We start from the raw sequence: 24,195 nt of genomic DNA, 5'->3' as shown, positions 1-24,195 counted from the left end.
GCTTGAGAGGCTGCTCACACTGAAGAGATTATTCATGCCAGCCCTGCACTCCTCCCTCCGCAGCTTGAAGCTTTCATGAGTCCCCACCCAGCAGAGACTGCACTTTATTCCCAGCAGCAATAACTGGCAACTTTTCAATGTGACACAAGGGTTTTTCATTAGAGCCACAAGGAAACCCCCAGATAGAGGAGGAGGGAGAGGAGACGGGTGTTAGCAGGAGATAAAGCAGCCTGGAGCCTTGGTCTCTGTCAGCAGCTCTGCAGGGGTGGAGACAGGGAGGTGGCACTGGCAGCTGGCCTTGGGTGCGACTGCTCTGCTCGCCAGAGGTGACAACTGAGCTATCTCAGGTGGGCGCCACTTCCCCTTGACAGATCTGGGTTCCCTGGGCCTGCTCCAGGTGATGGTGGTAATTAGCCAGAGGCCATCAGGCAAAGGACCGCAGCCCCTTGAGAACAGGTGCACATCGTTTTTCACTTAGTTCCCTGAGAACTGAAATTGGGGAGAGGGCAGGAGGGCTGGTGATCATAAAGGTCCAGTTCCAAAAAAGGCAAGAGTCAAGGCTGGGTCAAAGGGTGCAGCCAGACCCAGCTGGGAAGAGAAAAAGGAAACTTTGCAAACTGAAGGAGTAGAACAGAACAATTTAGGGGGTGGGTGCGGAGCCAGTCATCTGGGTTTGGATTCTGCCTCTGCCATTTTCTAACTGTGTGACCTTGGGCAATTTGCTTCACCTCTCTCTGCCTCTGTTCCACCTCTTGAAAGGGGAGAGAGCAGTAGTACTTAACTAATAGGGTTCACGGGTGAATCCACGGCAAGAGCTTGATCCAGTCCTTGACACAGCGCATTCAATGAATGCAAACGATTGTTATTATTTTCCAGTGTGGTGCTTTGGCAAGGAGCAGAATTGCATGAACTGGGTGTGTGGTGTCCAGAGGAACAGAGGGCAGGCCAAGGAATGAGGCTGGCCCTGCAGATGGCAGTTCTGTGTTAGTACAATTCTTCCCACCCTCTCTCTTTTCAGTCTCCAGCACAGAGAGCCCCGCAGGCTGCCGAAGGCTGGCCCTGCAGCCTGCAATCTGTGTGTCTCCCCTGGGTGCCTCCTATGGCACCACTAACCCGGCACCTTTGAGGAAGGAGGGGCCGTACGTGAAGAGGTTGGCTCTTCTGCACAGACTTGCTTGGGTCATCCTGATTTCACCTCTTTTGTCTCATTGTCCCCATGAGTGGTCAAATGTCCCCAAAACTGCAACATCATGGCAACCAAACTACATTTCCTGGAAGCAGCACAAAAGTCTGTCTGAAATGTCACACAATTTTTGCTTCAGAAAGTATGGTCCCTGCACACACAGATGAATTTTCCAGATGAATAATGCTTAACACCTTAAGCTTTTCATTTTAACTATGTTGAATGAAAATATTTCTTAAACATGCCCTTGCCTTCTTAAAGAAAAGACACTGCATTTCAGTTAAGTCTTCTGGATAACTCAGGGTGAGTGTTCTTATTTTGTGCTTTAAAACTCAGTCAGTGATCAGAATCAAGTGCCACAAAATGCTTGCCTTTCCCTAAACGGCCCCAGACCATTATGTTCTTTGAGTCTCTGTTTATGCTTTTTAGTTGCTGGTTTGTCTTCTTGTTCCCGTCAACATGGCTTATCTCCAGTAGCCCTTCTTCCTCGCTAAACAACTCCCATTTCCAACCTGTACCAGGCCAGGTGTATCAGTTAGCTATTGCTAAGTAACAAACTGCCTAAAAAAAATAAAGCCTGAAAACTGAGTGTCTTCAAACAATATACATTTACTACTGGTCACATGTTTATGTGCCAGTCTGTGTGCTCACGTGTCTATGTACACATGTCTGTGTCCGCTGGGCCACCCTCTTGTCTGTGTGCCTCCATGGATTGGGTTGGCTGCTCTACTGATCTTGCCTGGGATCTCTCACATGCTTGGTTCAGCTGGTTTAGGATGACCTCAGCTGGGACCATTGGGCAGTCCTTCTCATGGTCTCCCATCCTCCAGCAGGCTAGTTTGACCTTGTTCACCTGGGGATAGTAGGATTCCAAGAAAGAGAACAGAAGCATGCAAAGCTTCTTGAGGCTTGGAAGTGGCACTCTGACACTTGTGCTACATTTTATTGACTAAAGCAAGTCACAATCTCAGATCAGATTCAAGGGCTGGGGAAATAGACTCCATTTTTAAAACTGATCTACCACACCAGGAAATCAAATAATCAAGTTCTTTAATCTCCATCCTAAAGCAAGAGGAAAGAGTCTTCGTGAGGTGTGCTCTTCCAAATAACAGACAGTGAGCCTTGGGGCATAGAGTTTATTTCATTGTAGACTCTGCTCAGAGCCCCTTTTGGTCACTTATCTTACCTGTGTTTCCTCAGTAGTTGAAGATGCCAAATAGATGAGGTCTTAGTCTTCTTTGCAAGAGTCCTCAAGGGGTCCACTTTTTATTCACCCCAGCCTTACAGCACTGGACAAACCAACTTTTAGTTCAAAATTGTCCGAAAAGTCTCTATATTTCGCTATGTTTCCCCACCCTTAGTGGCGCTGAGCTCCAGCCGGTCACTGCCTGGACCACACTGTACTGCACCACGTGGAAAGATGGCTTTGTGTCATTTTCTAGCTGCTTCTGTACTCGGCTCGTCCTTACCCCATCCCTGGGAGCCATTTGTGCATCACAGCTGACTGCTGAATTGAATTTTTACCATCACCTTGCTTGAGCATGTCTGAGATCACTGCTGCACCCTGAAATTGGAGCAGGTTCCTCCTCTGCTTCCTGACCCTCTGTGATCATGAAATGTAATTAATGAAATGAGATAAGACAGCAAGGGACTGCATACCCTAAGGGTCTATTAAAAACATGCTAGGGTGATAGAGGTCCGTGAACTTAATGTCTAATGATAGTTTCAGGGAGGAATAAAAGGGGCCCAAGAGGTCATTATGACATTGCTTTTATGTGATTCCAGACACCGCAGGGTCCTTGCTTCTCACGTTAGGTGATAGAAGAGAAACCATCAGAGGTAACACTGTAGCCAGGGTGACTGTATCCAGACCAAGATCTAGAAGGGTCACAATACCTGGCCTGGTATATGCTCTTCTTTCTGAGGGGCTAAATTCACCTCCATGTCCCTTCCCTCATCCCAAGTTTCTCTATTGTATATCTTTTCCCTGGGTGACCCATAATTAAGGAATTATTTCTTCATATTGTCTCTCCTCCCCATCTTCTCCCACGTGAAAAAAAATAGATGAACGAATTAATGAGAACCGAACTTTCTTCTTCCGTGTCTGCAGTGCTGCTCTGCTTTTCATTCCTTCCTAATCAGATGCTCTTCCTACCTGGTTCCCTTTTGTGCATCACCATTTAGAAAGTGCATATATCAAAGGGTGTGCAAACACACTCTCCTTTTCACCCCTTCTCACATTCAGTCTCCAGGTTTCCTTCCCACTGAGAGGCCACCAGTTTCCTAAGGAATCCAGTAGCACATTTGTGTTGTATTTCTAAAGTAAGAATGATGGTCACTATCCCATAAGGCTTTGTATTCCATGCCTTTGTTTCCCTTAACTAATCATTTCCCACAGCTGCAAGCCATCCCCCACTGCCCATTTTCCCTGGAGCCTAACTGTATCTTTCCATCTTCCCCTCACCTGCCTTGTATACCAGATCCCATATACATACTTCACTCTTGGGATGCTGTGTAGGGAAAAATCCAGTCTTCCTTTTCCTGTGTTTTTCCTTTACTCTGAAACTGCCACACTCACAGTACTTTTTGAAAAATTTTTATTGGCGTCTAGTTGATTTACAATGTTGTGTTAGTTTCAGGTGTACAGCAAAGTAAATCAGTTAAGCATGTGTATATATCCACTCTTTTTTAGATTCTTTTCCCATGTAGGCCATTACGGAGTATTGAGTAGAGTTCCCTGTGCTATACAGTAGGTCCTTATTAGTTATCTATCTTATATATAGCAGTGTGTCACAGTACTTCTGACACCAGATACGTGGGGATTTTTCTCCTCACGCCAGGCAATTCTCTGACACCAGCTGGGTGTCCTACAATTTAACTCAATTCTGACACTCTACCTGGAAATAGTATAAGATCCCACAAGTTAAGATCTCAATCCCGTAAGACAGCTCCCAACTCACTTCAGATGCCAGTCATAGTAGGTTCCCGGGTTACCCACAACTTCTGTCCAACTTGGCTACAAATCAGAGGTTCCCACAACCCGTTCCTTGGGTTTGATTAATCTGTAGAGTGTCTCACAGAACTCAGGGAAACACTTACTTACACTTACCAGTTTATTAAAGGATATGATAAAGGATACAGACGAACAGCCAGACAAAGAGATACATAGGGTGAGATCTGGGAGGGTCCCAAGCACAGGAGATTCTGTCCCTGTGGAGTTGGGGTGCGTCACCCTCCCCATGTAGATATGTTCACCAACTGGAAGCTCCCTGGATCCCATACTATTGGGATTTTTTGGAGGCTTCCTCATGTAGGCATGATCAATTATTAATTCCATGTCCAGACTTTCTCCCTTCTTAAGAGAATGGGGGGTGGGCCTAAAAGCTCCAAGCTTCTAATCATGGCTTGGTCTTTCTGGTGACCAGCCCCATCCAGGAGCTATCCATAAGCCCACCCAGAGTCACCTCATTAGAACAAAAGACTCCTATCACTCAGGAGATTACAAGGGTTTCAGGAGCTCTGTGTCAGGGACCGGGGTCAAAACCCAAACATTGAATGGGGTTTGCAGGGTATAGAGATGGGAGGGGGCCATGAGCCAAGGAATGCAGCCTGCTTCTAAAAGGTAGAAAAGGCAAAGAAATGGATTCTCCCCTAAAGCCTCCAGAAGGAGCACAGTCCTGCTGACACCTTGATTTCAGCCCAGCAAAACCCACTTCAGACTTCTGACCCTTAGAACTGGAAGGTAATACATCTGTGTCATTTTAAGCCACTAAGTATGTGCCAATTTGTTACAGCAGCCATTAGAAACTAATACAGTACCCAATCTCTCCCTTTATCTTAGAACCTCAAGAAGATCGAACTGCACATCCTCCTTTCTAAAGTGTGTGCATTTCCGAGTCCCTTGCTGATCAAAAATTCCTGTTATACCCCTGAGAGGTATATATGTAATTCTGATGATTCAATACATCCTACTTCTACCAATAAGACAGAACATTGAAAATACATATGCCCATATAATTTTACCGTTTCCTTTACCAAGCCTCTAACCAACTTTATTTATGTAACTGTACCTTAACAAAATAGCTTTTCCTCTTCCTACAGTAAATCTCCCCGCTGACCAATACTGGCTACCACTGGCACTGGCTGACTGATTGGTGGTCCTACTGACCTGAGCTGCTGCCTTGGTGCAGACTGTCGGGCGTTTCTGCAGGAAGTTCTTAGCTCTTTCTTCATGTGGTCCTCCACTTGTATCCTGGATACCTGCCTGGACCCTGCTCTGAGAAGGCAGGACGTAGGGCTAGGTCATAGGAACATCTTCATTCACGCTTAATGCCTATTACATAGTCATATCTTGTGCCCCTGTGTGGTTACAAAATCCCACCTCGGGCTCTCGACCACTTCTCTTGAACTAACATCTCCATTAAATCTCACCACCTCTCCTCCAACCGCTCCTCTGAATAGCCCCAAATTTCTCTAAAAGAGACCTGGCTTGTGATGCTCACAGCTGCTCTCTGGCCATTTCAGCCTCTGCTGCTGTGGGCTGGGCAGTGGACCGCTGCCTTCATTGCCTTTCCTGCAGCAGAAGGCAGCCGCGTGCAGTCTCCTCGAGTGCCCGAGTACAGCTGACTCCTGAGTAACTCGGGAGTTAGGGATATGACCATCACGCACTTGAAAATCCACGTAGAAAGTATAATTGGCCCTCCATATCCATTGTTCTTGGCATCCATTTCTGCATCTGTGAATTCAACCAATCGTGTAGTACTGTGGTATCTACTATTGAAAAACTCCGCCTACAAGTGGACCAGTGTGGTGCAAACCCATGTCGTTCAGGGGTCAACTGTACTCACCCAGCCCCTCCTGAGCCTCCCCGCTGTCCCCTTGCCCCAGGCGCTCATTCCTGGCTCCGGGACCTGACCTGGCTGGTTGGACCTGGCTTCCCAGGTAGGAGGCGTGGCCACGTGCAAGGTCTAATAAAACATAAGCTGGGGGGTGTGGGGAGGGTCTACTGGGAAAACCTCCAGCCTGTCTCACAGAAAGTCTGAGGCAGGGCGGGGGAAGGTGGGGAGGAAATTTTTTTTCCCATCCCTACGTTTTACTTCTGGGAAATCCACTTCTGGTTAAGAAATGTTTTTTCCTCATAACTTGTAACTAACTAGTTAGATGAAGGCCCAGCCTTTGCCTTGGGTTGCTCAAGTAGAAGTCCTTTATTAGAGACACAGGGTCACCTGAGGCTGAGGTCACTGAAACAGCCAGAGGCAGATATCCGGGAGGACAAAGGGGTCACAGCTGAGCAGAGCCCCATGGACTACACACTCCATCTCAGATTTTGAGAACACTGTGGGTGCCCGAATGCTTCATAATCAGGAAAGCCCCCAACATCCCATCATGCCTCAGACACTCTGGAGCATCTCAGTGTGGCCTGTCATCCCTTGAATAGGATTTAGGTTACCTGCTGCTGGTTGGTTACTGTGTCCATCTGAACAGAGGGGTCAGGTGTCGACTGTGCCTTCCCCATCCTCACATCCAGGTGCTTCCATGTTCCTTGCAGTGGGTTGAATAGAGGTCCCCCCAAAAGATATGTGCAACCCTAACCCACGGAACCTGGGAACGAATGTGACCTTATTTAGGAAAAGAGTCTTTGCAGAAGATCTTGAGATTAGATCATTCTGGATTATCCAGGTAGATCCTAAATCTAATGACAAGTGTGCTTATAAGAGAGAGAAGGGGAGAACACACAGACATGTCTTCACAGAAGGCCATGTGGAGACAGAGGCAGAGATTGGGGTGATCCAGCCACAAGCAAGTGATCAATCACCTAAAGCCACCAGAAGCTGGAAGAGGCAAGGAAAATACTCCCCTAGAGACTTCAGAGGGAAACATGGCCTCAATTTCAGAATTCTAGCCTCCAGAAGTGAGAGAATACACTTCTGTTGTTTTAAACCACCAATTTTGTGGTAATTTCTTTCCTAGTAACGCTAGGAAACTGATATATTCCTTAATATGCAAACCCATTTCTTTCAGGAAGAATGAAATTAGCCCAAGTGGCAAAGGGGTAACTCCCCTTGGAGCTGTCACAGCACCAAATTATTGCCTGATCCCTCCTGCCACAGTGCTCACTTAGAGCTCCCTTCCCTGTTCATTCTCACCTGAGATGCTGTATGGCTCATACAGATGAAGCCTCGCTCACACCGGATGCACATCCCGCAGGAGATTTACAGGACGGCGGGCCTGCGCTGCATGTGTTGGTTGCAGTCATCTATCTCACAGTTCTTGGGTGCTTGGAAGACTCTTGAAATGCTTTCCTATTATTTTTTGTCAAATGGTCCTGAGTACTCATCAAGGCCATCATGTAACATATGGTGAACTTGACAAAGGTCAGTTCAGTGGCTCACCCCACAGCTAGAAGCAAGGTTTTCCAACTTAGACCAATGCTCCTCCCACCCCACAGGGGGACGGTCCACGCCTGGGACAGTGAGAAGGTTGTGAGGTGTTAGGAAGCCTGCGACCAAATTTAGAGCCAAAAGTATCACAGGCTCCTTCATCTTCATTTGATGAATAAAATATCCTGTGTCCTGAGGCTCTCAGAAAATCGAAGAACGGGATGTGGTGCTTTGCAGACATTAATGTGCATAGGAATTACCTGGCCAATTTTACTACCAATGCAGATTCTGACTCAGTAGGTCTGGGTGGGGCTGAGCTTCTGCATTTCTTACAAGCTCCCAGGTGATGCCCCTGCTGCTGGTTTGTGGACCACATTTTGAGTAGCAATGAGATGGAGCTGCCCGTGAATTTCTTCACATTCTCGGAAGTAAGCTACTTGGCCTTGCTTGCCCTTTGCAATTCAGTAGCAGGAATTGTGGCTCTGAATCTGCCATTGCAAAGGAAGCTGGTGACACTCAAGCTGGCGATGCTTAGGGAAAAGTTTTATTGTAGATCAATAACCATAAAAATATCCATATCTTTGGGTGCAATAATTCCACTTATGGTTGTTAATTCTAAGTAAATAACCCAAAAGATGGAAAAACCTTTCTGAACAATGGTGTTCTACTATAGCCAGCACTACATATACTAAAAAAAAGAAATTAGAAGTCTATGTCCAATGTAAAGCAAATTATTATATAAATTATAATAAATTCATTCAAGGTAATACTGTGGATGTACGTTAGTCTTCTCTCCCTTCCCAAAAGTAACATGTCGATAAAGGAATGAAGATGGTATGAACTCCCAAGGTCAACAAATGAATGGATTAACAGTTTCCACACATTTTTCCGAGGTCAAAAGTATAAAGAATTGGGGAGCATGACTGCAGACCTCTGTCTCTGTTTGTAATGTTGTGTTTCTTTTTATCGGGTGGTGAGTACAAGGGTGATACTCTTACAGTTTTTATGCCTTTCTGAATGCAAGAAATATTTCAAAATTTAATAAAAAAAGAAAGTGAATGGGGACAGAGTGAAAAACATTATGACCTCCATGTTAGGGGTGGGAGAATTATAACAAAACCAATTTGCCCAACAAAATCTGGCTTTGGCTCTTGAAGGCACCAGGGACAATGGAAGGCAAGAAGGAGGCGTGGGGATAACCCCAGGGGAATGGGTAGTCTGTCTCCGGAGCTTTTTGATACTTCGATCCGTGCCGCGTGAGGAGACCCTCTCTCCCCTCGTACCACCACCATGGGAGATGGGCACTTTATTCTCTGGAGAAACTGAGTCACATCAGCTCAGAACTCAGACACATCATATCATGAAGGGCCAGCTGAAAGCAAGAGAATTCCTGAGCGAGCTGTGTACCGAGCTGTGGGACCCTCTACCACTCCCCTGTCCTGCTCTCAGCCCTCCAGGAGCCAGATGTAGATGCCCATGGGTAAGAGACTGGCAAACTACAACCAGTGGGCCACATCCACTCCCTATGTTTGCAAATAAAGTTTTACTGAAACACAGTCACATGCATTTATTCATGGATTGTCTATGGCTGTTCTTATTCTACAACAGAAGAGCAGAACAGTTGCAACAGACACCATCTGGTCTGCCAAGCCTAAAATATTTACTGTCTGGGTCTTGCAGAAAAATATTTGCCTACCACTGCTCTAGAGCAAAGTAGATATCCCCCGAGGAAGGACTCCAGATCTCTCACGTGGAGCTTTAGTGAAATGACAGGCAAGCTGCCCTGACCCAACAACGAAGCCCATCAGTTGGCAGATCCTTTCCACACACACACTAAGCCTCCAAGCAGGTTTTAGTCCCTCACTTTTAAGCACAAATGGATGTCCAGTGATGTTCCAGACTCTCGGAGGGAGCCCCAACACAAAGGAGTGTGATCAGAACAAACAAACAGAAAAAGGGACTTGGAGGAACCAAAAACTATTCAAGAAACAAAAGAAACTGACAGTAAAAATATAGACTTAACATCCTCAGAGATATGAGAAGGTATTTCGTCCATAAAACAAGAACTAGATACTATGATAAACAAGAGTGAACTCTGGGGCTTCCCTGGTGGCGCAGTGGTTGAGAATCTGCCTGCTAATGCAGGGGACACAGGTTCGAGCCCTGGTCTGGGAAGATCCCACGTGCTGCGGAGCATCGGGACCCCCGTGAGCCACAACTACTGAGCCTGCGCGTCTGGAGCCTGTGCTCCGCAACAAGAGAGGCCGTGACAGTGAGAGGCCCATGCACCGTGATAAAGAGTGACCCCCGCTTGCCACAACTAGAGAAAACCCTTGCGCAGAAACGAAGACCCAACACAGCCAAAAATAAATAAATAAATAAATAAATAAAAGCCAAGCATTTGAAGCCCTTTAAAAAAAAAAAAGAGTGAACTCTGGAAACGTAAGAAAGTGATAGTCCAAATTGAAAAAAAATAAAGGCAAAGTTCAGAAGAACCATGAGACAAAAAGACAAGAGGATGAAAATTTAGGAGGGAAAATTTAGGAATATTGGATTATCAATTCCAATATTTAATTTAAAAGAATTATGAAAAGAGAAAACAGAGGAAATGAACGTTACGAAATTAGCAAAGGAATACCATAAGATTTCTGGGAATTTTGTCTTTTTACCTATGGATTGTCCGTTGTGCCTGGCACGGTGAATAAAAGCTACCGGCAAGGGTCATGGTGAAATTTGAGAGCATTACAGCAATAAAGAGAAGACTTTAAGCTTCCAGAGGGAAGAGAAACTAAACAAAAGAACAAAAATTAAAATGGATTCAGACTTCTCAACAATAGCATAGCACTGGATATCAAGCAAAGTAAAGCAATGCCTTCAAAATTCTGAAAGAAAATGATTTTTAACCTAGGGTTCTATGTCCAGCACTGTCAGTCAAGTGTAAAGATAAAAAGAAAACATTTTTAGACCTGCAAGGACTCAAAATATTTAGCTCTTATGCATCCTTTCTTAGGAACTACTAAAGGATGTGCTTCAACACAACCAGGAGGTAAAACCAATAGACAGACGTGGAATCCAGGAAACTGGCGCTCTAACATAGACGTGAAGGAAGGCCCAGGATGATGGTTTTGCATCAAGCCTATAGAGCAAACAGTCCAGATTCGAGCAAGAGGACTCCAGACTTTGGGGAGAGGGCCTCCAGGAGACAGGGAGACAACCCTGCTTGATTATCTGATGTGTTTAAGATGTGAAACATTATTGCTAGATGTTTTACAGATTTGTTAGAACACTTGGAAAAGGTAATGTGCTACTTAGCTCAACAGCAGACAATCTTTACCCAGTTGAATAATGTGGACACTGACTGTTGATTTAACAAAAAGTGTTATATTTGGCGGATCATGGGAGGAAATGGTGGAGTGAGTGGGGGGGACTGGTGAGTAGAAAGTTAATCCTTGTCTAAAATTGATAATCAAGAGCAGCTATAAAAACATATAATTTAGAAATATACAGGTACATGCTAAAAGAAATAAGGACTGAAAGTTAGTGCCTCTGTGAGAAGGGATAGGAGAAAACATTGCTATTGCTCTTTTGTAAAAGAAATCATTTAGTACTATTTTATTTTAACTATCGACATGCATCTTGATAAAATTGAAATTTTGTTTAAAAAGATTATGTGGCTATTTAAATTCTGTGGCTGTTTAACTAGAAAAACTAAGTTGCTTTTTGGAAAAATGTTTATAATATGTTAACTCTTTTGGGCTGCCAGGATTTTAAAGTCTTTACAATAAAGAAGTCCTCCAGTTGAGAATGATGCACTGGCAGCCTAGAAAAACTGTAGCATCCTTTGTGTGCCCCAGATGCCTTGAGATCTGTAGTCCGTGTGGGAGGACGAGACATAGGCAGGCTTGGACCAGTGTATCAGTAAAGCTAGCATAACCAGGGGAGGATGCACCAAGGTTCAGCGAAAGAGTTAAGTGGGAAAAAGATATAAAATGCACATGTATACTATGACTGCAATAATGCAAAAACAGTATGTTCATCATGAGAAGGGAGCAAGGGCAAATGAAAACAGTTGGATTTGTTGGAAGTGGCAGTGAAGGTAAATTTTTTCCCCTTTAACTTGGAATTGTATGAAGACTGATATAATGTTTGTGTAAAGCAGAATACACGTTTTTAGAGGAAATCAGTGGCATTCTTGGCTCTGCTTCCCTCCTGCAGCTTAATTGCTTACGCAGAACAGTATGTGGAATATGACCCTTTGGTCACGCCAGCTGAGCCGTCCAATCCCTGGATCAGTGACGATATTGCTTTATGGGACATAGAGATGAGGTAAAAAAAAAAACATGTTTTAATGTTTGGGAGTGCGGGGGGCCATGCATGAGATCGTGAAATTATGTTACACCCTATCTTAATTTGACTCTTTTTATCAATAGAACAGACACCCCTCAAGTAACCACCCAACTGGATTCCTTACCCATGGTTTCTACCTCCTAATAGCTTTGTACGTGGATCCTTTGTGGCTTCCCTCTGACCTCTCTATGACCCTGTAGATGTTATGATAACTGGGACAGTCCTTCACATTTCCTAGTTCCGATTGCTGGAGGGCAAGAATCTGTGGGTCAGTTTAGCTTTTATACATCAGCAGCAGCAACAATAATAGCTAGCCCTTACTCTGTGCTGGCCACACAGTAAGTGTCTTCCACTGAATCCCCACAAGAGGTAAACATTATAATCTCACAATTGAAGAGATGGGGAACTAAAGCACAGAGGAGTTAGTGAACTTGCTCAAGGTCACACAGCAAGTAGGTGGCAGAGTTAGGATTAGAACCCAGGCAGAGGGCTCCAGAGCTGTGGTTTTCATCACTCTGCTCTTCTGGAATAGCGGGCAGCAATGGTTCCATCCCATAGCTCCTTATCGATGAGAGAAACTAGTGTGTTTACTTAGTAGCTGAGGAACCGAAGCCCAGGGAGACTTAGACCACGTTCACGATTACAGAAGGAAACCCAGTGTGGTGTGCCTTTGTACCCTCTGCCCCTCAGTGAGACAACTCTTTATTTGTTCTTCATTTCTTTATCTCTCTCTCATTCACTTTCATTCTTGCTCTTTTTCTGGCTTCTTTTCTTAAAATGGAAAACCTTATAAGAAGTAATAGAAGTCATAGACGCTTCTTATAAAAAGTTCAAACTGTCCAGATGGGCATTACAAAGCAAACTCTTTCTCCCTCCAGCCCAATCTCATTTTCCAGAAGGAGCCTTTGTTAATAGTCTAATGCCATGATTCCCAAACTGCACCAGGGCACTCTAGGCTGCTGCAGGGAACTCACAGGGTTCCCACGGGACATTCTAAATCTTTGAGGGAAACATAGTGATGTTCAACCCATGTCAGATACTGTGTAGACGATTAGCTTATGGTCGTTCACCATTCTCAACATTAGATCACATTACATTCCTTCCAGTGATGTCATATCTTTGCACATCTGGGTTTTCAGGGCAGTTGTTGTGACAAAAAGCAAGTACTGGACAAAAATCAACATGGACTAGGAAATGAGGAGGCAGGTCCAGTCTGATTCCAAAGTTTGAGAAGATGTGCAGTACTCCACAGCACACACGCGGTCATTAGGAATGAAGTAAACATTATTTTTTCTTTCAATTTATATGTATTTCAAATAGCTATTAAGTTGTTAGGACATAGATACATATTACGCTCTTTGACTTTTTAAGGAAAAAAAAAGACTGTTAAGGTTTTTGTTGTTGTTTTGGCCCAGGGGTTCCATGAAAAACTTAGTGAGACATTAAGAGCACCATGAACTAAGGAAGAGTGAAAACCTTTGACTTACTGTCTATCCCTTTAGATCTATTTGTATATACAATATCATATTCTTTTGGATAAATAGGTCCTTTACATATACATTGTCCCGTAATTTTTTAATTAACAATATATCATGGCAATCTTTCCAGGTAAACACGTATAGATCCGCCTATGCTTTTTAATAGTTACATCATGTCCACTTACATAATTGTAGTGTAATTTATTTAACTAATGCCCAGGTCATAACACTTCGCCCGCAGCCGTCTTGCTCCAAACTTGGGAGCGCCCTTGTCCCTCCCAGAGCATCTCTCCCTCACCCTCATGCTCAGGGTGGATGTGGGCATGCAGGTGGCAAGGGCCCTGCCTCCACCCCTGCAGCCCACCCAGCAATTGCCCCCTTCTCGCCCTGGGGCCCAGGATGTAAGTATTGTACAAAGGTTTCTAAATCCCTTCTTTTCTATGCACCTTTTTATTTAAGAGGTTGGGATCCCATGTGGGAACCCCCCACGATAAAGTTTGTCACTGTTTGGGAAAAAAAATATTTACGTTATAACCTTTTGTTGTTGTTAACATAAACAGTGATACAAGGAACATCCTTATGCACAAGTCCAATGATTTCTTCAGGATAAATGTCCAGTGTTGGAATTGCTAAGAATGGTATGCATATTTTAATTTGAGTTCATATGGCTAGATTTCCCTGGAGCAAAACAATAACAACTTTTTTTCATGCCCTCAGCTTAAAAGTGCCCATTTCCCCAACATCCTTACCAACCCAAGCATTATCAAGTTTTTTCATCTCTGCAAATCTGACAGATGAAAATAAAAACATTTTACTTTTATTTCTTTGTTAACATACTTGAGAATCTTTTCTCGTGATTACTAGATACTCATTTTTCTTTTGTGGCTTGCCTGTTTTTGTGTTTTTTGCCCATTTTTCTAGTGGTATGTTTTGCCTTAGACTTTGGGATAGAAAGCAGTCACATTTACTTGGATCATATAGTTAATCTTTTTCCTGATAGTTTATGTTTTCTGAATCTAATTTTTCTTCTTGTTTCTGTTTCTCTTCCTTGACTTTTGCTTTATTAATCAAGTTTTGTATTAGTTTTTGTTACTCTAGTTTCTAGTCTAGTCATACTTTTAAGGGGTTTATTTTAAAATGTCATTGCTTCAAGCAAATAATAATGAAGTATAAAAAATGAAAACTAGAAGTTTTTCTTTACCTCCTCCAAATCCCGTTCTTCCCCAGAGCTTTGTTAACCTGATATATATATATATATATATATATATATATATATATATATATATACTTCTTTTTTTAATTTATTATTTTTGGCTGTGTTGGGTGTTCGTTGCTGCGTGTGGGTTTTCTCTAGTTGTGGCGAGCGGGGGCTACTCTTCACTGCGGTGCATGGGCTTCTCATTGCGGTGGCTTCTCTTGTGGCAGAGCACAGGCTCTAGGTACACAGGCGTCAGTAGTTGTGGCATGCGGACTCTAGAGCACAGGCTTAGTAGTTGTGGCGCATGGGCTTAGTTGCTCCGCAGTATATGGGATCTTCCCGGACCAGGAATCGAACCCATGTCCCCTGCATTGGCAGGCAGATTCTTAACCACCACACCACCAGGGAAGTCCCAACCTGATATATTTGAAACTAGCACTTTGAGACATATTTCTCAATCAACATTAAAAGAAAATAGTATGTAGATGGATATCTTCTTTCTAATATTTCTGACATGCCCTCGGTAGTCCCTTTGATCGGATCCAAGAACTTAAATCTTTCTTTAACTTGGGTCCCCTTCCTTCCTTCCTTCCTTCCTTCCTTCCTTCCTTCTTCCTTCCTTCCTTTCTTTCTTTCAATTATTGCTACACTTTTCTCCATTCTACCCTCTCTTTTCAGGAAATCCTTTTGTAGGAATTCTGGTCATGTGGGGTGTAGCAGCCCTATCTCTTTTCTCTACTATTTTTCCATCTCTTCGTCTTTTTATTCTATATTCAAGGATAGAATTCCTTGAGTTACTCTTCAGAGTCACCAGTGTCAATGGTGTCCATTCTGTGATTTCATACTTTAATGGGTTTTTCTTTTCCTACGAAGTGTTGAGAAGAGTGGTTGACAACCGTGCTTTTTATTTCCAAGAATCTGTAATATTTCTTGGACTACTTGTTCTTAGTAGCCTGCTCTGTTCTAGTGATGTTTATCCTCTTGAATCGCCCTGAGGATGGGATACAGAAGTTTTTTCATATCTTCCCTCTATTTCTACCACTTAGTCTATTTCACAGGGTATCATCGATCAGAGAATCATTGTTTCTGTTCATTGTCTCATTACTCCAATCACTGTTCAGAGCAGATCAATCCTTTCAGAGACCCAGAAATTTGGGGTACTGCTGGTTTTCATAAATGAAGGTCTTGGCTTTCAACTTTTGCCATACATTAGAACCACCTGGAGAGCTTATTTTAAAAAATACCAATGTCCAGTCCCGTCCCCAGGTCAATTAAGTCAGAATTTCTGGCAGTGGGGCATTTGTTTCTTCCTTTTATGCTAATGTACAGCCCTGGTCCAGATGGACTATACCAGCAGCTGATGAGGTTCCCTCAGTAATTGTTTGGGAGGCTGGTTCTCAAACCACAGGGTACATCAGAATCACCTGCAGGTGCTCATTCAAATACAGATGCCCCAGGGTGGTTCTGGGTGCCTATATTTTTAGCAAGCCGTCTGAGTGATTCTGAGGCACAGCACAGGTTGAGAAACCCTGGTATGGCTCCTGAGTTCCCCTGACCTGGGGCAGGCTCTCCTCTGGTCACGTGGCTGTACGGCCTCACCTGAGTGTATTAATGGGAGGAGGGCACAGGTAAATCGGCGGGGTTCTCCTCTGGGTTCTGGACATACGGTCCAAGAATAGACTGAAAGACTGGGTCCTCTCTGGAAGTGGGATGGGTGGCTGTGGGGGTCCGTGGGTGGTCGAGCCCCAACTTTCCTTAGCCCAGCGTCCCTGCAGCCAAGCGTGCTGCTGTGTTTCAGGCCCTGATTGGTTTTCTGAAGTTCTTCAGTTTCCTCTCCATGGTGCTTCCCAAGAAGGCCACCCTTTCTCCCTTCTGCTGAGGGATCTTAGGGACACCCAGATAGATCTGCAGAAACCTATGAGAAGTAGGGGAAAATCTCAGCATCTTTAGAAGTCTCCCTGCCTTGCTGAGATGTTTTTCCCATCCATATTTGCTGTACCACCCCTAGGTTACAGAGGTACCACCCCTAGGTTACAGAGGCACCACCCTCTGGCTTTACTGCCCACATGAGAAGCTGGCCAGAAAACATCCCCCCTTTACTTAGGAGACCCTCTCTGCCCCAGGGAGCCTGTGTCCCATATTTCTGAGTTTATTCCCTGTGTCCCCTGTTCAGTGCCTACCAACCGCCTCTACTTCCAGTCCTGCTGCCCAGGGCTTGGGGTTTTCCCAGACTTATGCTGGGGACACTAAGTTACTTTATTCCCAGATGGCCCCACTAGAAGTATAGGCAGCTCTCAATCAGCTTTGTCACCAGTTCCGTGAGTCCAACTGCTTCACACCTTCACGAAATTCCTCAACGTTTGTCATCTGCTGGTAGGAAATTTCTTTGCCTCTACACACTATGTTTTGTCTTGTTTTTTAGTATTTCATGGAACTCCAGGCTCTTGCCTGTTTCCTCTTCCTGGACCACTTCCGCAGACCCTCACACAGCTGACTTCCCTTCTCATTCAAGTCTCACTCAGCATTGGTGTCCCTTCCTCAGAAAGGTCTTCTCCTAAATGGAAAAAGAATTTGAAGAAGAATAGATGCATGTATATGTAAAAAAAGAAGAAAGGTCTTCTATGACCACTCAATCTGTAGTGGTCACCCCATCCATCCAGTCACTCTATATCCCATCCGCCCCCTGGTTCTCTTTCTAGATAAGACTTAAAATTATTTTAGTGCCTTGACCCCTGTCTGGCACATAGTAGGTACTCAAAAGGTATAGGTTGGATGGAGGATAGGTGGAGAAATGACCATTCTGTTGGCCATTTCGTTGGTATTTGGGAAAGGAGGAGAGGTAAGTGCATCCACCATGATGACACCAGGATTTCCTCCTTCTTTCTTGAAAGTCAGCAATAAAACATGTGATAGCTTGGGAAAATGGCAGTCATCTGGCCTGTTGGTTTATCCCAGCCTATCAGCTTGGTCCCCAAGGGATGAGCTGCCCCCACAACTAGGCTCTGGCTCTGTTCTTACTGCTCAGGCTTCTACTCTAATCATAACACCTGACCTAACACCTGCAGTGTTCTGTCTACCTTCAAACGGAGTCAAGTTATTTAGATACAAGTGAAAATGAAGAGAAGCTGTGAGGCCCGAGTTCTTCTCCCAGTAGGACATTCCCACCCAGTCAGATGCTGGTGGTGGTTGGGTACCTGCCTTTGGTGACGCGGAGTCGGGGATCAGTGCCAACATCCTGGTTCAGTCTAAAGATGAAACAGCCTTTGTCCGTGAAAGAAAGGCTGAACATGACCGGTAAAATAATCAAAGGTTATTTTTTCTCAGTTTCAGTTTAATTCAACAAATAGTATTGTGAACCTCCTATGTGCTGCCTTCTGAGCAAGAAGGTCTCTCAAGATACTAATGTAGCGAGGTGAATAAACGTGCTGTCTTACCTCCCGGCCTCAGGCTTCCTCCTCATTTGGCAAAGGACGTTAATGTCGCTTGGGGACGTAGACTCAGTGATTTTTTTAAATTGCCTTCGGCTGGATGGGGCAATGTGTACCCCCTTCTCAAGACCCTCCAATGTCAGTAAAGGCTCTACCCTCCCAAACACTGTGTGAAGGAGGTTTTTGGTGAAGATGGGTGAAGGTGTGTGGAAGAGTCAAGGCAGCACGGGAGAGAGCAGGAGTCCCTTGGGACTTCGTGTTCATCTGAGGTGGGCTGTGATTTCTGCTGGGCGTGAGCAAATGGGTACAGACTCTTTACGACGTCCAGGGCGGAGGGCATCGCAGAAAACGTCTGGATTCCACAGAGATGAACGCGCATGTCTCTGCCTCGAGGTTTCAGACAACCCAGTGGAAGACGGTGACAGGGTTTAACAGAATAATTGGCCGAATGATGCACCTCGTAGCATAAATAATAGAAAATTGTGCTTTAATCCTGTCTCCTTCTCAGACAAACTTTTAGATCTAGAAATCCAAGAATGAGAAAGGGCACGTTCAGAGGGTAATACAAGGCTGCCCTTTTAAAGGATGCGCCTCAAGTCTATCTAATGGAAATTCTGAGAAATCAAGGTTGGATAAAGAAAGTAGCGATTGCCAGGGCCCGTCATTGAGGGAAAATAAGCCCCAAATTGCCATATCTCAGTTGGAGAGAGCTCTGTAGTCTAAACACCACCAGGAGAGTGTCTCTGGGAAGTCTTCCTGAATATGCCATCAGCCAGATAGTGGATCTAACGAGAACCTGGCATTGCCTGCAGGATTGTGGTTCATGATTTGCTCTCACCCCATGATATACGTTTGGCTTTCTCTCTGTGCTGGGCAGAGGTGCGTGAGCAAAGAGCTACAAGGAAGCCGGCTCATCCTGCTTGGCCAAAGGCATCCACTCCCAACTAGCCTGACCTGCTGAGAGGCAGAGACCGTCCCTGAGCTGCCCGTGCCCAGCAAGTTTAATAGAACTGTTCATCCAGGGTATTAGTCACGTTCCTTCGCTGTGGCAGTCAGTCTCCGAATGTGGCCCCATCGGTGCCTTCTCTCTTTGTATGCCTGGGCTGCTGCTTATATCAGGATGGGACACCTCCTGCTCTTTTTATCTGGGCTGGCCTTGGTGCCTTATTTAACCAACAGAGTGTGGCAGAAGTAACATCCTGAGAAAATGGTCATAAAGCAGCCCTTGGTCATTTGAGACATTTGCTTTTAAGACACTCCTTCTTAGAACCTGTTGGCCAAGCCGTGAGAAACCCAAACCATTAGGGAGACCGTGAGGTTGATAGCCTCAGCTGAGCTCCTGGCCAAAACCCAGCATCATCTGCCGTGTGATGAGCCATTGTGGATGTCCAGCCCAGTCCAGCCGTCAGATGACACCACCCCAGCTGCTATCCAACCACAACCTCTTGAGAGACCCCAAGTGAGAACCACCCAGCTGAGCCCAGTCAACCCATGGGATACTGAGAGAGAAGAAGAAATTGTTGTTTTAAGCCACTGAGTTTGAAGATGGTTTGTTACACAGCAACAAATAATAGGACCACTCCCCACTGAATTATTTAGGACCCTCAGGTTTTCTTGGGGCATTAAATAAAATTGCAACTGTTCCTTCAACAGCCCTGGTCCTGAGATGGGGTCAATGGGTATTTACTCTTTAAGGAACAATCCCTTGTATCACAGTTTTTCTGATAACTCAAATATCTTTTGAAGATAGCTGAGTGTTTTTATAGATAGCTGCTTCTTGTGAATCTGGCTTTCTTGTTCTCAGTTTGGGAGATTTCCTCCACGCTCTTTAGTTGGGAGATCAACTGGAATGACAGACTCCCTTGGAGAGCCCCCTGTCTTTGCTATATATTGGTTTGGGCCGCTCACTGGGAGGCAGAATTTGGTGAGGCTCAATGGACACAGAAGAGAAATTAGAGTTAGAAAAACGCATCCAGCTAGTGATTAGAAAATACTGTCAGTATAAGGGCACGTCATTCACATCACTATACACATCCTCTTGATTTCCTCTTAGCGTTAAATACTTGCTCTCTGAAAAGCACTATGATGAATACAAAGACACATGATATGTGATCTCTTCCCTCAGAGAACTCACAAGATAGCCTGGAGAGACAATGGTATAAAACCATAATTAGAAATATGTCATAAGGAAGCCTTCCTACACAATGGATGGAAATAAAGGAGCTGTGAGTTCCATGGATTATTGGTTTGAGTTGGGCCAAGGGAAAATTATTGACCTGGTCACCTGGGGATGGATGTTCAGAGATATTTTACTTTTCAGAATTATTTTATAACTGCAGAGACCATTCCGTGGTAGCAGTATGTTCAAATCTGATCTTAAACCTTAAAAGGGATGATGCTTGGAAATAACCAAGTGATACAAGAAAGACAAATATAGAAAAGTTGTATCCAAGAAGCTTTTAATAGAATAGATCCCAATGACCAGATGTTCTAGAAGAAAAGGAGCAGATGTGAAGTGTCCAGATACAGAAATAGGATTGTGAATAATGGATAATTGAAGGAACCCAGATGTACTAGCTTGAATAATGTCACCTAAGAATTCAGAATCCCAGAATGTGACTTTATTTGAAACAGGACCATTAAAGATGCAGTTAGTTAAGATGACATGGTCATCCTCGGGTAGAGTAAGCTCTTAACCCATATGACTGGTGTCTTTATAAAAAGAGAAAACAGAGACACAGGCACACACAGAGTAAATGTCTAATGAAAAACCAGATACAGAGGGAGAACACCATGTGATAACGGAGGCAGAGATTGGAGTAATGTATGAGCAAGCCAAGGAATGCCAAGGATTGCTGGCAACATCAGAAGCTAAGAGGAAGGCATGGAACATATTCTCCCCTAGAGCCTTCAGAGAGAGAGCGGCCCAGTTAACACCTTGATTTCAGATTTCTAGCCTCCAGAACTGTGAGAGAATAAATTACTATTTTAAGCCACCCAGTTTGTTGGTACTTCGTTGTGACCACCCTAGGAAACTACCACACCAGGGTATCCTATTTCTCCAGACCTCCTTGTTTCTGCTGAAGGCTGAGCTTGCAGCTTTCTGGATGTCCCGACCTCTGTCCTAGGCCTCCGATTCTACCTCTACTGTGACACCCCATACTTTCTGGCTTACCCTCAAAATGGCCCTTATCCCACTCCTGCCACCACCAAGGAACCTGGCAGGATGAATGCGGTCTCGCTGCTTGGGTACCAGAAAGTGGTGACACTAGTGGTAGGTGTGTGTCCATAAGGCAGTCACTGCAGTGACCAAGCAACTTTCCACACCTGGCTCTCTGGGCACAGCCTTTGATTGGGGTGCAGCTGCCACCAGCACCATCCCTGCAGAGCCCTGCAACTTTGGTGGCAAAGAGCAGATAGCTGAGCCCATTCCAGGTCACAGCATGACACTGGCAGAAAGAGATGCTTTCCTGCAACTCTCTGGGTCCTATATTTGCTGCTAGCCTCAACCCCAGGGGGGATTTCTCTATTAACAGCATTTTTTTGTGCCCTGGAAAGCTATTGAATTTGATTGGTTCTGTGGCTTGAGTTTGAGAGGATTCAGGATCTGTCTTCTTGGCTCGTTGCAGAAGGCCCAGCCTGGCACTTTGGAAGAGATCTTTCATGGAATTCCCCATTGTTTGACCTGGTAGGCTTAGTCTTCCACTGTCACCCTATTGAGCTATCCCTAGAGATTCGCAAGAGCCTCCCCAAGCCCCAAGGACAAGCCCCAGAATTAGAAGATCCTGCAGGTAATGATTACACCTAGCGGTGCAGAAATAGAAGAGATGGGTTTGAATCACTTCATTCCAGAACTGTGATTTCCAATACAGTAGCCACTAGCCACATGTAGCCCCTTAAATTTAAGCTGTAATTATTTAAAATTAAGTAAAATTTAAAATTCAGTTCCTCAGTCATACTAGCCACATTTCAAGGACTCAATAGCCACATGTGGGTGGTGGCTATCACGTTGGAGCACAGATACGGAATCCTTCCATCATCGCAGAAAGTTCTATCAGGTAGCACTGGTCTAGAGCTATTTGTTTTCCAAACCTTTCCACACGTGTGCTCTCTTCCCCTTTTTTACTAAGTGTAGTTTCCTGAGATAAATATTGAGAATATGTCAACTCCATAACACAAAGAAACATCATTTTATTCACTTAAGGTCTGTTAGAGATAATAAAAAGTTTGTGTCCATTTTTAAAAAGAGGGGGAATACTTGGATGTGATCACCGTACCCTACACTACAGAGCAGCGCTCACAGCACTGGCGTTTGCCGATGAAATGTACCTGAAATGTACCTTGCCGATGAAATGTACCTGAAATGTACCTTCCTTGCATCATTTTTTGACGCTACTGTGCAGTGATTCTGAGCCCTGTGGGCAGGAGCCTCTGCGGACCAATGTGGCTAGCTTTCATTCCACACCTACACACTTTCTATCTCCACCTTCTGTCCTTGGCAACAGAGCTGCATTGGGAGAATAACCCAAATTTGGATGTGGGGAGCGGAGAGACGGCTACTGTTGAGCTCCTGCAAAAAGCCTGAGTGAGACCATTGAAAATGAATGGGATATTATGCTATTTTCTCCTCTAGTTTCTATAATTTTCTTGTATCAAGCCGGATGACAATGAAACTATGTACTTCATTATTTGGCTCTCCATAAAAATAACTTCACCACACCCTAGAATTTAAAATTATCCTTCTGCCTTTTGTTGAAAGTAGCTGTATGTAAAAGTTTCCTGCACTTTTTGTTGTAAGAAATGTATCGAAAACATCATTTATTGTGTTTCAGCGCCTCTTACGTAAAGACTTGTGAGATAATTCCTCTTATAATTCAATACCAGAGCAAAAGTTGTCTTTACTGGCGAACATAAGCTAGCTCTTTCAAATGTTGAGAGTTATGTAATCCATTCAAATCTCTTTTTGTCTTGGCTCCAAGGAAGCTCTAAAAAATTTTTTGTTCACTTGCCACAGTTTCCCTAGCCTAGATTTTCTGGTATAATAATCATCCCCTACCATGACTTGTCCTCACTTGTTCTTATTATTATATTTAAGAGTTTTGGGTTTTTGTTATTGTTTTGTTTTAGTAATTGTATTCTTGTAAACCTCCTCTTCTTTTTGGACATAAATTAAACATCAGTTTATCAATGAATATCAAAAAACGAGGGGAAATAAATCTTGCTAGGCCAGTGCTTCTCAGAGTTTAATGTGCACTTAAATCACCCCGGGATCTTGTTAAGCTGTGGATTCCAATTCCACGTGTCTGAGGTGGGGCCTGAGATTCCACTGCTGGTCCACAGACCACCGTGTGAGTGGGAGATGGCAGTGTGTAGCTTGTGAACTAGCATCCTATTGCTGCTAGAAGGAGTCAGAGGAATAAATACAGCAAGTGAACTGTAAATGGAAAGGACAGAAGCTGAAGAAAATATTCTCATCTTCCAACACAAAATGAATAAGACCAATTCCCCACCCCCCTCTCCCCCATGCTTTGGTTTGGAGAGGGTCCCATGGATGTGAGGTAGCACAGCAGAGCTAAGAGCTGCACTCTGGAGCCACACTGTCTGACCTAGAGGCTCCACTCCATCCCTTCCTAGTTTGTCTTTGGGCAAATTGTCACTAGGCCTCGGTTTCCCAATCTGCAAAATGGGGACAATACTAGTACATTTTTCAGAGTAGTTTCAAGGACTCAGTGAATTAACAGATGTGAAGTGCTGGGAACAACGCCTAGGCCGTCATAAACACTGTGCGGGTGGTGGTTAAATCAGTGAGTGAATTCAGCATTCTGCTTGTAAACAACTGAATAAGGTTTATCCTGGATGAGTGGATGCATTTCTGACCGACTGTGTATCTCTTGGATCTAAACTGTACTCTGTTTTTCCCCTGTGGATTGAGGAAGGGGCAGGAGGGGGGGCTACATCTTTGATGAAAGGTCAGATTCACGAGGCATCCTCTTTATTTTTTTTTAAGTGAAAAAAATGATGGCCTTAAGAGTTGGACTTATAACTGACAGGAGTGGCCCAGGGAAGCCGAGTCAGTGGGGTTGTTGTAGTTCCTGTAGAGCAGCCACTTGGCGGGCATCCTGGTGACCCTCAATTAAATGTGGCCCCCTTCAAATACCTTCTTTAAAGAGACTTTTTACTG

The 24,195-nt window shown here is 44.4% G+C and overlaps 1 protein-coding gene across 1 annotated transcript in view; it reads left to right on the top strand.

The window, feature by feature from the left end:
• The window catches only part of RGS6 (regulator of G protein signaling 6), a 537,436-nt gene that overhangs the window by 460,012 nt on the left and 53,229 nt on the right, over positions 1 to 24,195 (top strand). The window contains 1 exon segment of the mRNA XM_065871495.1: positions 11,779 to 11,889. Within this exon segment, the coding sequence (XP_065727567.1) occupies positions 11,779 to 11,889 (111 nt within the window).

The sequence above is a fragment of the Phocoena phocoena genome, chromosome 2 (assembly GCF_963924675.1).
Source record: "Phocoena phocoena chromosome 2, mPhoPho1.1, whole genome shotgun sequence".
Lineage (NCBI taxonomy): Eukaryota > Metazoa > Chordata > Mammalia > Artiodactyla > Phocoenidae > Phocoena > Phocoena phocoena.
This window is presented reverse-complemented; position numbering and strand designations above follow the sequence as displayed.